This window comes from Gavialis gangeticus, unplaced genomic scaffold (assembly GCF_001723915.1).
Source record: "Gavialis gangeticus isolate Ggan-Ray unplaced genomic scaffold, GavGan_comp1, whole genome shotgun sequence".
Taxonomy (NCBI): domain Eukaryota; kingdom Metazoa; phylum Chordata; order Crocodylia; family Gavialidae; genus Gavialis; species Gavialis gangeticus.
Window position 1 is genome coordinate 44,302,193 of NW_017728993.1, and position 14,912 is coordinate 44,317,104.

The 14,912-nt window shown below is 41.9% G+C and overlaps 1 protein-coding gene across 1 annotated transcript in view; it reads right to left on the reverse strand.

The window, feature by feature from the left end:
- DPYD (dihydropyrimidine dehydrogenase) overlaps positions 1-14,912 on the reverse strand; it is an 865,232-nt gene that overhangs the window by 149,251 nt on the left and 701,069 nt on the right. Inside the window, exons 17-18 of the mRNA XM_019501664.1 lie at positions 2,422-2,542; positions 1,342-1,461 (exon numbers count right to left, since the gene is read on the reverse strand). Of these exons, the coding sequence (XP_019357209.1) occupies positions 1,342-1,461; positions 2,422-2,542 (241 nt within the window). The remainder of the gene's footprint in view (positions 1-1,341; positions 1,462-2,421; positions 2,543-14,912) is intronic.

Genomic DNA, 14,912 nt, shown 5'->3' on the forward strand with positions numbered 1-14,912 from the left:
TTCAGAAATTGCAGCTTAAATGAGAAAGTGTGAATGGTGTTACTTATATAAAATACTACTGCAATAGTTCTTTTATTAATTTTTAATGCACAGCACCCACTGTGACCTCCTTTATTCTTTATTCTGCCAACATGGCAGCCTGGAGAAATTGAAATGGGCTGACAGAAAGTACTACAATCGTAAGATTGTATATCTTTACTTATTTATTTTTGCATGCCCCCCATTCTGCAAATGACCAAAATGATGATACCTTGTTTGACACACAATAAGAAATAACCTTTATACAATAAGTAGATATTTTCTTTTCTTCTATTTTCCTTTGCACTGTTCTATAGTAGTCCCCCTTAATAATTTTCCACTGTTATGTCACTGTTTAAAGCCAGGGGAAACTTACTATCTTATGCTTGGTATGATTTAAAGTCAAGCTAAAAGGAAAATCACACCAAATCTTCCTACATTTTTCCAAAATAACACAGTTCCATGACATAAAGGATTTTTGTTTAAATTTTATCCAAGTACTCTTTTTGACCTAATTCAGCTGCACTTTACTTGAACAGTGGGATACTATTATGTTATGTATGTTTACCACTATTTCTATCACCAAGGAGACTAATCTTCATACCAGTACAGTCAAGAAGCCTTCAGCACTGTCTTTGCAGGGCCAAGTTCATGTTGTCACAGTAACAGAGTGCAGAGGGTCAATAGATTAATATATTATTGCATACAACCATTAAACTAGAGTACAAAACTTTTTGCTGCTAGATTTAAAATCAAATTCTAAATCACCAGACTGAAATATAATGCATATATAAAGCATAAATATTACAAGGAAAGGAAATCACAAATAAACATTTATTTACTTAATGTGATGAGTCATTTTTCTCCATAGTGGAAAGAGGACAAAAGAATCTATTCTAAGGCAGTCTGATAGGAAAAAGCAAGGCACAAGTTCAGCCTATGAAACACATACTGCATCCAGAATGTTTATATTTTCCCCTTACAGTGCCCTTTCATTAGCCTCTGTCTAACATGTGGCCTGACAATTGTGACAGAATGAAAAATTCTAGGAAAACTGTGGGTCACAAGAGAAGAGATTTTCTTCTCTCTCTAGTGACCCTATAGCAGTATTCTGTTGCAGTGTTTTACCATTAAGGAAAGGGCAACACAAGAGTCTTCACACTCAATCTGTTCCATCTGTCATGACTATTAGAAACATTGACCAGCAGTGAGCTTTAAGAACTCAGTGCTACTGCAGACATGATATTCTAGCCCACTACAAGGACCTCCTGATGTTTTCTTAGCCTCTAAGGAAGCATTATGTATTAAAAGGGCAACACCTACCAGACACACCACCATATGTGGTCTTCCTTCCTCCACCAACTGCAGGCCAAGGTGTGCAGTCTGCTTTCAGTCCCATCAGTCCTGACACAGTATTGGTGGCTGTAACACCATCTGCAGCACCTGCAAAATGAATGAACTTTTTTTTTTTTTGCTAAATAACCTGTATAAAAATAACAGAGGAAAACATATATGAAAATGGATTACTTGTTACTTGTTATTTAGGCCCAGATCCTTACCTAGGGCCAAGAAGCCCAATTTGCAAATCATAATGGAGAGTGCAAAAATTATTTAAAGCCCAGTGCTAGATTTACCAGTTTCATATGTTAAAGAATTGAAAACAACATGAATCGCTCACAAGAGTTCTAAGGTACGGACATAGCAGCTAGGGAAACCTGGGGCATAGAGATCCCTAATGTAGATCTCTCTTCTCTTGGATCATGTTCCCTAAGCATAGAATATGTCACACTGGCTCTATAGGATCCCCCCTGCACTGAGGTGATCCTCTCAGAGTTACCTATGCTGGCTAATGGACTATTTTACAATGGTGGACCTGGACCTTAATTTTAGTTCATATAATGAGTATTAAAGTTAAACAAAGAGCAAGACAGAAAAAAATACTACCTCATCCTAATTTACTGAATCTATTATCTCTCTGGAAATGTTATTTGCTAGTATGTTGCATTTTGAAACTGAAAAAAAAATGGAAAGAAAAAAGACAGCACAAAATTCAATCCTATCCCAAAACGGAAACAAAATTTGATGGATGCACCCATATAACGGCAAATACAATTTATACATATGCAAACATTCTCACAAGTAAAGTACAATGGATTGGTGATATGATAGTTTTCCATCTATAAATAACTTATAGTTTACCTCATGGTATTTTCTTTGTATGTTTAAATACTACAGTAAGGCACAAAGCAAAAATTTAGTAGGGCATCTTTTAACAGTGCTATACTTACTTTAAATACTTTAAGCAACCTGTTTTTACATTAGTTTTGTTACTATTTACTATTGTTTCTGCAAGAAACATGTAAATGTGGATAATTGTGTAACGTTCGCATCTGAGTTTGTTACCTTCCTGTGCAGCCAGGGCAATTTTCACAATATCGGTGACATTTGGGGTCAGCTTGGCAAAGAAAGGAATCTGAACAGCTTGCCTAACCCAGCGACAGATGTTACGCACTAGCTCTGGATCCTGTTCAAATAGGTCAGATAAATAAAGAACATAATTAAAAGTAACATGATCAAAATGCAGGACAGCACAATAGCAAACCTTAATGACAAATGTCTGTACTATAGTTCTTCCAAAACTACACTTTCAAACTCCACTTTGTTTTATTAATTAACTTAGTTCAGGCACTTGAAGTAAATCAAAGATCAATTACAGAAAAAATTAGATCACACACCAAGAAAGGAAAAAAATTAAACCAAACTGTGTGTAAAGGAAAAAGATACCAAAACAGATTCAGTATGCAGAGGGACAGAAATCAACTTTGGGCACAAACTCTATTTAATCCATTTATTTTAAAGATTACCTTTGCACGGGGTGCATCTTCACATGCACTTAACTGCACAGTAGACTAATTTGCTGTTGTGTAAAGCATCACAACCTACATGTGTGATGCTATTAGACTGCAGCAAACTAATTTTTGCTACACAATAGAACAGTGCTATCTTACAGCGGCAAAAATAATGGTGTTTATATGCACATGTAAACGCAGACCTTGATATAAATTGCACCCAGTTAGCCTAGACAGCATGGGGCCATACCACTGCCTGCTGCCTAACCATATGGCTCTGCTCTTTGGGCACTCTTATATTTTAGTCAGCCACTCTGTTGCCCAAAGTCGTGACCCGGAGCCCAGGGCTGAACTCCTGAGCCTGCCGCCAGGCCAGGTCTGCTCCCTCCTGGCTCAAACTGCTGCAGTCCCAGGCACATTTGTAGATGCTGCGTCCAGGAGCTGTTAACTCTAGTGCAAATTGCGCCAGAGTTTATCGTGCTGCACTAATCAAACGTGTAGATGCATGCACTTATTGCAACCCATTCCATCTAAGACATACGGTACATAATGACTTTAATACAGAATTACATTACGCTCATCATGACCTAATCAAAACAGTATATTAGTGGAGGAGGTGGGGTGTCAAAACAATTTGAGCATTTTGAAATTCTCTTGGGACTTTAGAGAATAGCTAAGGATAGAAAAAAAGTTAAATATAAGGTCAAAATAATCCCTTTAAGGGTAGAAATAGAAGTGCCCAAACACTGGCTAATGATTGTAAATACTTACTTCCCACATGGAAGAGGTTTTAGGGCAGGGATGTCAAACTCATCAGGCCCTGGGAGCCAAATGAGTAGCACAGAGCCAGTCTGTGGCCTGGATGAGTAGTGTGGGGGCAATTCATGGTCCTGAGCATTGGATCCAGCAAGTGAGCTGTCTGGTGCCAGTGCTGGTCTGGTCTTGTGTGCGCTGTATGCAGTGCATGTGCTGGATCTAGTGTAATCAAGCATACCGGCCTGATGCAGGAGTGAGCTACATGCAGCATGCCGGGTTCAGCCTGAGACCTTCAGGAAGAACCGTGGGCCAGATCCAGCCTGCAGGCTATATCTTTGACACCCCCTATTTACAGCAAGGGTTTCCAATTCACCTGCAGCTCTGAGTCAGATCTGGACTGTTTGGCTTCTCATGGACTGGATCTGTACCATAAGGAGCCTCACAGGCCAAATCCATACTGCAAGGACCCTCATAGGCCAGATTCAGAGCTGGCAACAGGGCAAGCAGTGGCATGGGGGTTAACAAGGCTGACTTTCATCCCCACTGCCAACACATGCCCAGCAGAGCTCTGCAGCTCCATCCCCAAATTCTCAGCAAATCTGGAAGCCTTGCAGGCTGGGCAAAATGGCTCTGTGGGCTGGATCTGGTATGTGAGCTGTTTGTTTAAAACACGTGATTTTAAGGGCAATCAGCTAGCCTTCCCATTAAATACAGCTCAGTGGCTACACTAGTCTATGATTCCAGCACGTATAATAGTTCTCTTAGTGTACACTTGGATTTTTTCACCATGAAGAACTACTGATTTGCAGTACCTGCTAATGTGATTTGGGCATACTAAAATGTTTTCAGAAAAAATAAAAGTGCTACTGTAAGATACAATGCAAACTTAACCAGTGGACAGCTCTATCATTACCCTGACAATTATTTATATGTATTAATTTTTTATTGCCGTCAGATAATTAAAACTGTCATCAGGAAAGAGATTTTTCTTATTCGCTATTAATTTCAGTACTCAGATACCTGCATTACTATGCAGCAATAATGAAAATGGGATGCGCTTAAGGTTAGGCAGTTTAAAAATTCCATAGATCACAAAGCTCTCTGTTCAACAAAGCATCTTTTATAGGAAATGTTTCTCCTTGTTTTTTCATTTTAGACTTTTTACAATTAAGCATGAACATTAAAACAGTATAGACTATGCATCTACTAAGTATATGGTTCATTTTTATGATAAGTAGAATTCAGAGATTTAGCTCTGCAAAATCCAACTAATAAAAATGGTGATCTACTCTGTAGCTGCAACTTTCATGAAATATTTATGGGAACTGCACTGGCATTTTGAAAGCAGTTGCATCGTTTGACTTTCATTTTCCAGTTTTGAATCTCCTTGGGACCCAGTGTAGAAGTGAGAGACCCTCAAGAAGAGATGAATTCTATGTCCTTTAGGTTAATTCTTTCGCTTAGGCATTCTGACAGTAAGTTAAAGGATGTTTGCACTATATAACTCATTATGCTGTCCTAGTAGTGTTTGTCCTATAAAAATATCATGATATGCCAACATACTTAATTTTTAAAAAAATTCATTTAATCCATGTTGAACAGGTCACTGGTAAATCAGACTTTAGGAATTGTGAACTCCCCAGTACTCAGAAGATGTAGAAGTTAAATCTAAAATCCAGTGAAAATACTTTAATATCATTAATTAAGTGGTTGTTAATAATTTTAGTGAATGAAGTGTGGGAAAAGGTAGTGATAAAACACCATATGATGAAACACATGGAAGAAAGGGAAAAAAAGGAAGAAGAAGAAAGAAGAGTTTGGGGAAGGAAGAGAAACAAAGAGAAGCTTCAGTGATGATCACCCTGATGATAAGCAACTGAAAAATGCTGAATTTTCTAGGAAGGCACATGATAATAACTACATAAATAACTGTTCCATATAAAAGCAACATTTTCTACTGTGGTGTCTGTGTGCCCCAAACTCAATGGTAATTTCAGTGTAGGTTCAGGAGGCATATTGGCTATAATTAAAATGAAATTTGACTCTTTTTTCAAATTATTACCTACTCCACATCATGCCAACTGTGTAGCTTATTTAGAAATTGTTTCCATATCTGCTTCATTTGGACCAAGATTTGGTCAGGCCCTGCGTGGTAACATTGAAGTAACAAATTGTTTTTAGCAAAAAGGGCTGTGAGCTGGGCTTACTTACATTACTTTAAAGTAAATGAAGGCCAATGAAAAATTCCTCTTCTGTAGAGGTTCGCCACATGAGTAAGATATATCTGGCAGGGCATGACAGTAATGACAGCTAGAGCTGCCCCAGTACAACTCGAACTTTCACCAGAGTCAAGCAGCTGTAACTGGTCCCTGAGCTCTCCCTCTCCACATCACTGGAGCAAATCAGGCTCTTATATTTAAAGTTATTTGCTTAATATTTGTAAGACTGTCTGACTTTGATGCTCTAAATAGTTCAACTTCTGGGTGTGGCAGCAGTGCAGAGATTACCATGTTTTCAGGTGATGGACCCAATGAAACATTTTTCAAATTCTCATATAAAAAGTGACTAGTGCCAGAAGTGTGTGTCATGGATGTATATGCTTGGGCAAATCGTACAGATGTAATCTGATTGGCTCATTCATTGTATAGGGCTTGCTTGGAAACTTATCCCTTTCCCTTAGTCACGTGTGCACAAGTACTTTCTCAGAAAAATAATTTAAAGTGAAAAAGGAATCTTAGGGTAGTTGGAAGCATACACATTTTCCACCAAGGTTTCCTAAAGTCAGTGTGAATACTGTAAAAATATCAATGTAGCTTTTTACAATGAGTTTCCATTTGAGGAAAAAAACCCCTAAAATATGAAAATAGTAGTAAACACCAGATTTTGAACATAATGATATGGTCACTGATGTATACTGTAGCTGAGGTGAATTTTGCAAAACAAATTATGAATTGCATGACATTTGGTAATTTTCTACTTCTATAAGCACTTGCAAATTTGATTTTTCCTTACTAGTTGAGTTAACCAACTTTTATGAGTATGTCCATTAGAATGATACTTGGTTTACATAAGATAAGATGTAGTGGACAGGCAGGCTAAATCCCATATAAAAAAAGGTGAAATGAAAATGTTCATAGTTTATATAAAAAAAATTGTTCCTTCTTGCTCCACATGTATACATCTGAGGGATCTCATATCTGTTAATTTCAATGTGACATCCCAGAATTATTTACTGACTGCTGCTAAAAAACACATTCATTATAAACCCAGTCCATCCATGCACTCAGGCACCTGCTTTAAAGTATGGGGTGTGTCACTGCCTTTGATGGGACTACTCACTTGCTTACAGTTACCAGTGTACTTGTGTACTATGCTGTCCTGTAAACTAAATGCATTAGGAGCCAAATCCTCACACTCATGGGCAACGTGAATAATTGAGGTAGACGCTGAGGGGATCCTGGGTGTGATGTCCACATGGGAGAATGGCTAACTGATTCATGGTTTCATCAGTCCTGCACCCGTTGGGCCTCGATCATTCGGTCCCGTGCCGCCCGGCTTTGGATATATATGGCTGTTCTTTGGTCCGTCCCTCTGGTCTTAGTAAATAGACGTTCCTCCCCAGGGCAGTCTTTTACCCAATCCCGCCTGCCATGACTTCTATGGTTCTTTCAGTGGTGGGGTCCGACTGCTGGGGCTTGTCTAGATCCAAGGCCTTAGGGTGGAAGTCTTCTGCAAAGCTCCAACCTCCCCTGTACCTTGCCCTGAACCCAGCCATGACGGGTTGCTGATATCTTTCTCGACCTGACCCTCACCTGCAGGTATCCTAGTTTCTCCTGGAACTACGCGTCACGCTTCACCCAAATACAAGCTACACACATTATGGGCCTGCCCAACCATCTTGGTCCTCTCCAAGGCAGAGCCCTCCTTCCTGCCGGGTAGGCCCTAGGGCTCTATGTTGCCCACCTCCCAGCCCTTCCAAAGGTTGGAGACAAAAACCAAAAGAAAAGACTATTTACAACACCCATGACCTTCTAACTACCACAATCGGTCAGCTTGGTCCAAATGTACCCTGATTAGCCCTGACCCATGCCTGACCGCACCCTAGTGCCATTCTCTACCCTTTTTATCAGAGAGTGATCTATGAGTTAAGCAGCCCCTCGATGTCCTTTCCAGCTCAGGCTATTTTCTATTCCCTGAAGGGCCACTTTATGTCCTGGGTTTTATTTCTAGTAGCCCCTGTTGCTGCTTAAGCCTTCGGCCTCCCACTTAGGATTGTCCCTGGAGCTGGGTTGAACCTGTATTGGTCCCTCTTGACCCGGCGCCTCAAATCCCGTCATTCTCCCTTCTTCTCTGGGGCCCACCCAGATTACCCCACTCGCCTGTCTGATGCCCAGATCCTCTCCCAGGTGTCCAGCGTCGGGGTGTAGCATGGCCACTTCTTTCCTCTTTAGCCTGCTGCTGGCATCTTCCTCCTGGGGCCTCGAAAGCAGCCTTCTGCCCTGTGAGATGCATTCCTGCTCCCTCTACCTTCAGGAAGGGGTCCTGGGAGTATCTCCCCTGTCGACCTTCTCACCGCTCTCTCCCCTTCTGCCTCGCTCGCCATGCCTCTTATCTTCCTTCCCCTTCTATCCGGATGGCTGCAGTTTTAAAAAGACGCTGCTAATGAGCCGCATGGGTCCCGCCGCCACTTCCGGTCTCGCCACGGCTCCAGCTGCAGGTAAGGGATTTTCCCTCACTCTATCTTTATGTCTTCCCTGGGGTGTTCTGGCCCCCAGGGATCCCCCTTGACCCCTCGGGGTCCGTCCTTTGTGTTTTCCCCGTGACAACTCCCAAGCCCTGTCTGGTTTACTATTAACAACTTTTCCATTTCCTTCCTGTCTTGCCTCATTTCCTTTGCACAACTGGATTCCCTTCTTCTGCACTCCCTTGTTATTTTTGTCTCTTTTTTGCCGACTCAGCATTTTCTCCTCCACTTCCATATCACACCTTAAACATCTTAGGACTTAGCACTTCTGTAGTTTTCTATGGTGTGCTTGAACTCACAATCCAAAATGGGCATTGTATAGGACTCCTTACACATTGGTACCTCTCACAGCATGTCAAAGCTGCACGGCTTCCTGCAAAATCACCTGTGCATCTAAGGCAATGGCATAAAAATAATGTATTTTATCTTCTCTATAGACAAGAGACTCTCTCTCAGTGACAACTCCAGTCACAGGCTTCTCAAACCACCAGTCCCCCTCCAAGTGACAGCCCTGCCTATACCTATAGGCAGTGCTGTACTTAGGACTTAGTTATATCCATTAAGCAAAGAATAATGTAATACATGTGCTAACCTCATTTTCTATTATTCTGGCACTGTATGTGATAAGTTTGAAATTTGAAAATGAGGACACTGAGCTATTAAAGGGTCAAAATCAGAAGGATGTTTAGTTAGTTGATCAGTTGCATAGTTTTGTATAGAAAGAATGAAATATACTTCTTCAATTTCACATCATTCAAAGGCAGCTTGCTGTACTTTATACAACCTTTCCACAAAAGATACCAAATTCAGTTTAAAAGGACAATTCTTGAGAGTCAAATTATTTTTAAAAAGGATTTAAAATAAAAAATCCAATTCTAAATTAATTCACTGCTCTTATGTCTGGTTTTATTTATTGACTAAAAAGTTTACCATCATTTGAAAAACAGTTGAAGAACAAGATCTGTGAAAACTGATCAGCAAAGTATTTGAACAGTAGCTTAATGCTAAGCTATTATGTGAACAGTATAATCCATTTCCATATAGCAAACACTGGATTTCAATGAGACTAACACGTGTTTCAAGTCAGGCACATGTTAAAGTACTTTGCTGATTCAGGACCTTTATACAGAGCTAGTAAAAGCTGACCCAAATGTACAAAATCTACCTACTGATTCTTAGCAGACTGAGCTAGAATTTATGAAACATTCGAAGAACGAGAATGTAGCTGGTAGAGAGAATATATCTTGGGGCACTCAAACTAAATTAAAAAACAATCTTTCTGCTACAAATATTTGTGTAACTAGTAATGTAACACACCTTTCTCCTATATCTCAAATCCAACTTCACAAAAGTGCCTGAAACCTGTTTCGTTGACAAAGTTTGTGTAGCACAGAAATATGTTTTAAACTGCTTGATATGCAAAATGTCAATAGCTGTAAAAACAGATGGGTATTTACATTTGCAAAATCAACAATACAAACCTCTTAAAATATTGCTATTTTAATCTAGATAGAAGATCTTAATGTTTTTGGTTCAGCCAATCACATTGCTATACATTATTGTCCTATACTATAAATTATTAGTTGTGTCTAAGTTTACTTATTAATGATTGTTCAGTACAATTACTATTTTAAAACTGTAGCATAGTTATATTCTGTGTGGATTAAGCTAAGAGAATAAGTGGGCTAAATCTTGAGAAATATGTGGGTGATTTAATGCAGCACAAGATCTCTTCTGAAATGAGAAGTACATGAGTAGATCTGCTGTATTCATGTCCTTAATCAAATGCTGCTTGTGTATTCCAAAGGCACAGGATATTTTAACGTTACAGAGGTTGTCTTTTATTTCCCTTAAGCAGTGCTACTGAATTCATTTTTTCTGAATATTCATTCTAGCCTCAGGGTGGAGGACAATTTTAATCCTGAACTACTCACTGCCAATGGGTGGCTATTCCAGAGAAAAACAACTCTGCAATCTTTTTTTCTGGGAGGGAAAAATTACATGGGAATCTCACAAGAGGTAGCATGCAGGGCTCTTTCCTCAGAAGCCAAGCAGGAAGTTTTCTACAAATTCTATCTGGAGACATTGCTGACAAGATGTCCATCTCCTAATGGCTTCACCCTTGGTTCCTGCACACTTTGAGAGGGCTCCAGGAAGAGGGTTCAAGATGCCCTAGAGGCAGTAGATCATCATTCTCTATTTCACATGAAAAGAAATAAACCACACAGATAAAGTTAGTCCTGCCTCTGGGAAGACAATCCCTTGAGGTCCTTTCCAGTCCCATATTTTAGGGTTCTCCTGGGGGAATCTGGCTTGCAGTTCTGGGATATTAGTTTTACAACTGCCTACTTGTCAAGGTATGTATATGGCCATCATTACCATAGTATCTGTGGACTTTATCCATAACAGTCTTATGAGGTAGGGATGTATGATTATCTTTGTTTTACAGTTGCGGAGAGGAGTCCCCTGTGGTTTGGTGGTAGAATCCTTGTCTACCACACAAAAGACCTGGGTCTGATTCCCAGATACTTATACAACTACAGCCATGGAGGCACCAAACATCTGGACTCAGTCTGGTATTTGGACTCTGTCTCAGTGACCTAAAGGGAGGATGGAAGGTCTGGGCAGACTCCACTCCTCCAAACAAAAATTCCTGCCCAGGCATGTGCATTGAAGGTCTGGGTGTCCCTCATGCATACACCATAATCCAGGAGGACTGATGGTTGCCACCACAGTTGGGGAACAGAGGCTCAGAGATATTAAGGCCCAGATCTTCAAAGCTATTTTAAATAACCTATTAAATGACTTTCCAGGAAGGAAGTGTCTGACTGGACTCTCACTCCAAATCATTCACATTTTAGATCAGTGCCCTTAAATCACAACAAAATTTTCAGCAAAGGAAATGTTTTCATAGTGCTAGCCTTTCAGGGTATTTCAGTAACAGAGATAAGATAGACTTAAAAATGTCTTCTGTTCACACACACTTTTACACCACACAAATACTTTTGTGAACATTTGGAAGGCAATTAATAATATAATTCTACTGTTTTGCTTTTTAAAAAGGTACCATCTTTTTGATAGAAAATTAGAAGTCAAAGTTATATAAAACTGGCCAAATTCCAAAGTCTTCAGATAGTCCTTATTTTTGATAATTGCAGCAGTCTGAAGGACATGGACCATCATTCGCTGATGACACCAAAATTTGGGGGGAGGTGAGCACACTAGCAGGGAGTGAGAGATTGCAGAGGGATCTGGATAGGTTACACGGGTGGGCTAACAGGAACAGAATGCGCTTCAATACAGACAAGTGCAGGGTGCTGCACTTGGGCAGTAGGAACCAGCAACACACTTACACAATGGGGAACTCCCTACTTGAGAGCACGGAGGCAGAAAGAGATCTTGGAGTCATTATTGACTCCAAGATGAACATGGGCCGACAATGCGAGGTCATGGTTGGCAGGGCTAACCGGACCTTGTCGTGCATCCACAGGTGCATCTTGAGTAGAGCCAAGGAGGTGATCCTCCCCCTCTATGCGACGCTGGTCAGGCCACAGCTGGAGTATTGTGTCCAGTTCTGTGCGCCCCATTTCAAGAGGGATGTGGACAACATGGAGAGGGTCCAGAGGAGGGCCACCCGCATGATCCGGGGACAACAGGGCAGACCCTACAGTGAGAGACTGCGGGACCTGAACCTGTTCAGCCTCCACAAGAGAAGGCTGAGGGGGGACCTGGTGACCGTCTATAAACTCACTAGGGGGGACCAGAAGGGTTTGGGGGAGACGCTGTTTCCCCTAGCGCCCGCTGGCATAACAAGGAGTAATGGGCACAAGTTGATGGAGAGGAGGTATAGATTGGACATCCGCAAGAACTACTTCACAGTTAGGGCGGCTAGGAGCTGGAACCAACTTCCAAGGGAAGTGGTGCTGGCCCCTACCCTGGGGGTCTTTAAGAAGAGGCTGGGTGCCTACCTGGCTGGACTCATTTGAGTCCCGTTTCTTGTTTTGGGGTTTTGTTGTTCTCCCGCCCTGGCGGGGGGTCGGGCTAGAAGATCTACTAGGTCCCTTCCGACCCTAAATCTATGAATCTATTCCAATTATGGCAAGTACAAATTATGACTCTTCTGCCAGCCAAAAACATGAATTTAGTAAGGTCTGCTTATGCAGCAAGATAAAAATTGTGGCATTGTGCATCATACTGTTGATTTATTTGAATTAATTATAATGGTTCTGGCTATCTACAGACATTTGATTTCTACCAGGAGAACTGCCATTTTCCCGGTAGAAACCAGAATTGTACAAACATTCAGGCTTTTTTCTCCCAGAGCAAAAATAGCCACTCTAGGAGAAAAATAACCCTGTAATAACCAGGGTTATGTAGCTCCCAGGAGACTGAATGTCTGCACACGTCCACTAATTGCTATATGCTTCAGAGATTATGGCAAGATTCCTTATAAGAAATCTGTCTGAGAGAAGCTTATTTCCTAACTCTTTCCTACACCAGCTTCTGATGGCTTAATGAATCCCCTTTCTTCCTTTTAAGGTTTTAGCATCCTTGTGATCCTAGGCTGTGCCTGGGAAGAATAAACTTCACTGGCATAGGGAGAGCCAGACTGCGGCTGTCTCCATTTAATAGATCTCTGCTATTTTCTTACCCTTGGTATCCTCCATGATAGCATTTAATCTTTACCACTGTTTCATTTCCAGGTGGTTTACCCTTTATGGGCAATTTTAACTAGGCAGCCATGCAAAATAATATCAGAAAGGTAAGTCAAACTGCATATGGTATTTATTAAAAATAGCATATATAAATCTCTCAAAGATACATAATGTGTATTAAACTGCAGTGCAGTTAGTTTTGGCAGAAAGAAATAGCTTGTATGGTGAAAAACTGAGAAACTAAGGGCACTTTTACATGTGCTCTGGAGGTGGGGAGGTGACATTTAATTAAAATGTCTCCGAAAGCCACTCTAATTAAAGTGTCATCATTTCTCATGTATCAGCATCCCCGCACTTAAAAATGGTGATGGAGGTGTGCGCCAATCTAGTTTGATATAGGTGCTGTCTAGCAGCCTTGGAGCACATGCCCAGTCCAAGCCTTGGGGTGTGTCCCCAAGAGTTGGGTGCTGGTCTGCATTCAACCCCGAGTGAGACCCCAACACACTCCTGCCATGACTTGATCTTCTGTTCAGTAGTGGGACTCTCCCTCGTGGAAACTCGTGGACCAGGTGCTGCCCCTTGCAGGCGTTCTTGGGGGTCTACCTCCCCTGCACCCCAACCATACGCCAGTCTTCAGGATGACCAGGTGATGGGTCACTGGCATGTCTCTTTGATGCTCATTCCTGCTCTTGTTCCCTCTTGCCCATCCCTCAGTGTCTTTCTTCACCCTAGGTATCTAGGGAGTATGGGAACGGCCCTGTCTCAACCTCTGCCTTGGCCCTACCTCCGAGCCATTGGGTTCACCAAGGCGGCCTCTACTCTTCTTCTTGACCCTCCGGGTCAATTGGGGATGCTTCCCAGTTCAGGCTCTGGGTGCCCTATGAGGTACCAATATCAACCAATAAACGAAAGAAAAAAAAGGAGAAAAGAAAGAAACAGCAGGGGTTTGGGCCACAGCCCGCCACACCCACAGGTCTGGCATCTCTGGTCATCAGGATCCCTCAATGCTGTCCTCCTTTATCCAGCTGTCCTATCGAGCTGGGCATTTACCCTTTTAAGAGGGCTGGGACCCTTCTGGTGGGCCCCTATCTGGACTTCCACAGCTCCTCTTCTCCGATGGTCCCGCAGTACAGGGGACAGCTTCTTCCCCTGTCCCTGGTTTAGATGCCCTCCTCCTCATCTCCCTGCTGCCGGCTTTTAAATCTGCCAGGCGGTGGTTTTTGATGATGACAGCTGCAAATAAAAGCCGATGATAAACCGCGCCGGCGGCTCTTCTCAGCGTAGCGTGGTTTTCCCTGCTAAAGGTAAGTAAGCCCTCTCCTTAGGGCTTTTGGTTTCCTTTTTCTGGGAGTTTATCTTGGCCTTGGGTCCTGCCACGGGAGGGGTTCTCGGGACCTCTGTTTGCGTCCCCCTGGGACAGGGTGCTTGAACTAAAACTCATTCAATGAGCTTTAATTCAAGCACCCTGCCACCATTTTTAAATGTGGGGACACTGATACATGAGGCACAGGAGGTTGCTGGAGTGTGGTAGACTCAACTGCTCTGATGGGCTGGAATTCCAGCACATTGAAGCAGCCTTCACGCTTGTGTATTTGGGAATTCAGGAAGGGGTAAAAACTCCTTATTCTCAGAGCAAAAAAAGCTCTTTACTTTGCCTTGCTTTGTTGTTCCTGGTAAAGGCGAATGGGGCAACTGCTATCTCTTGCAACAATTCCTATGCCATCAGAAATATAACTGGTCCAGACTGTGCCCAGGGCAGTCCCTCCTCCTCTACCTTTTCTGCAGGGCTCTGGCTTTGGAGGCTCTGGCAGTGGACAGCAGCACAGGAGGAGCAGCTGGAGTTTGCTGCTGCTAAGGGGAGATGTTACCTCTTTTTTTTTTTTTTTTTTT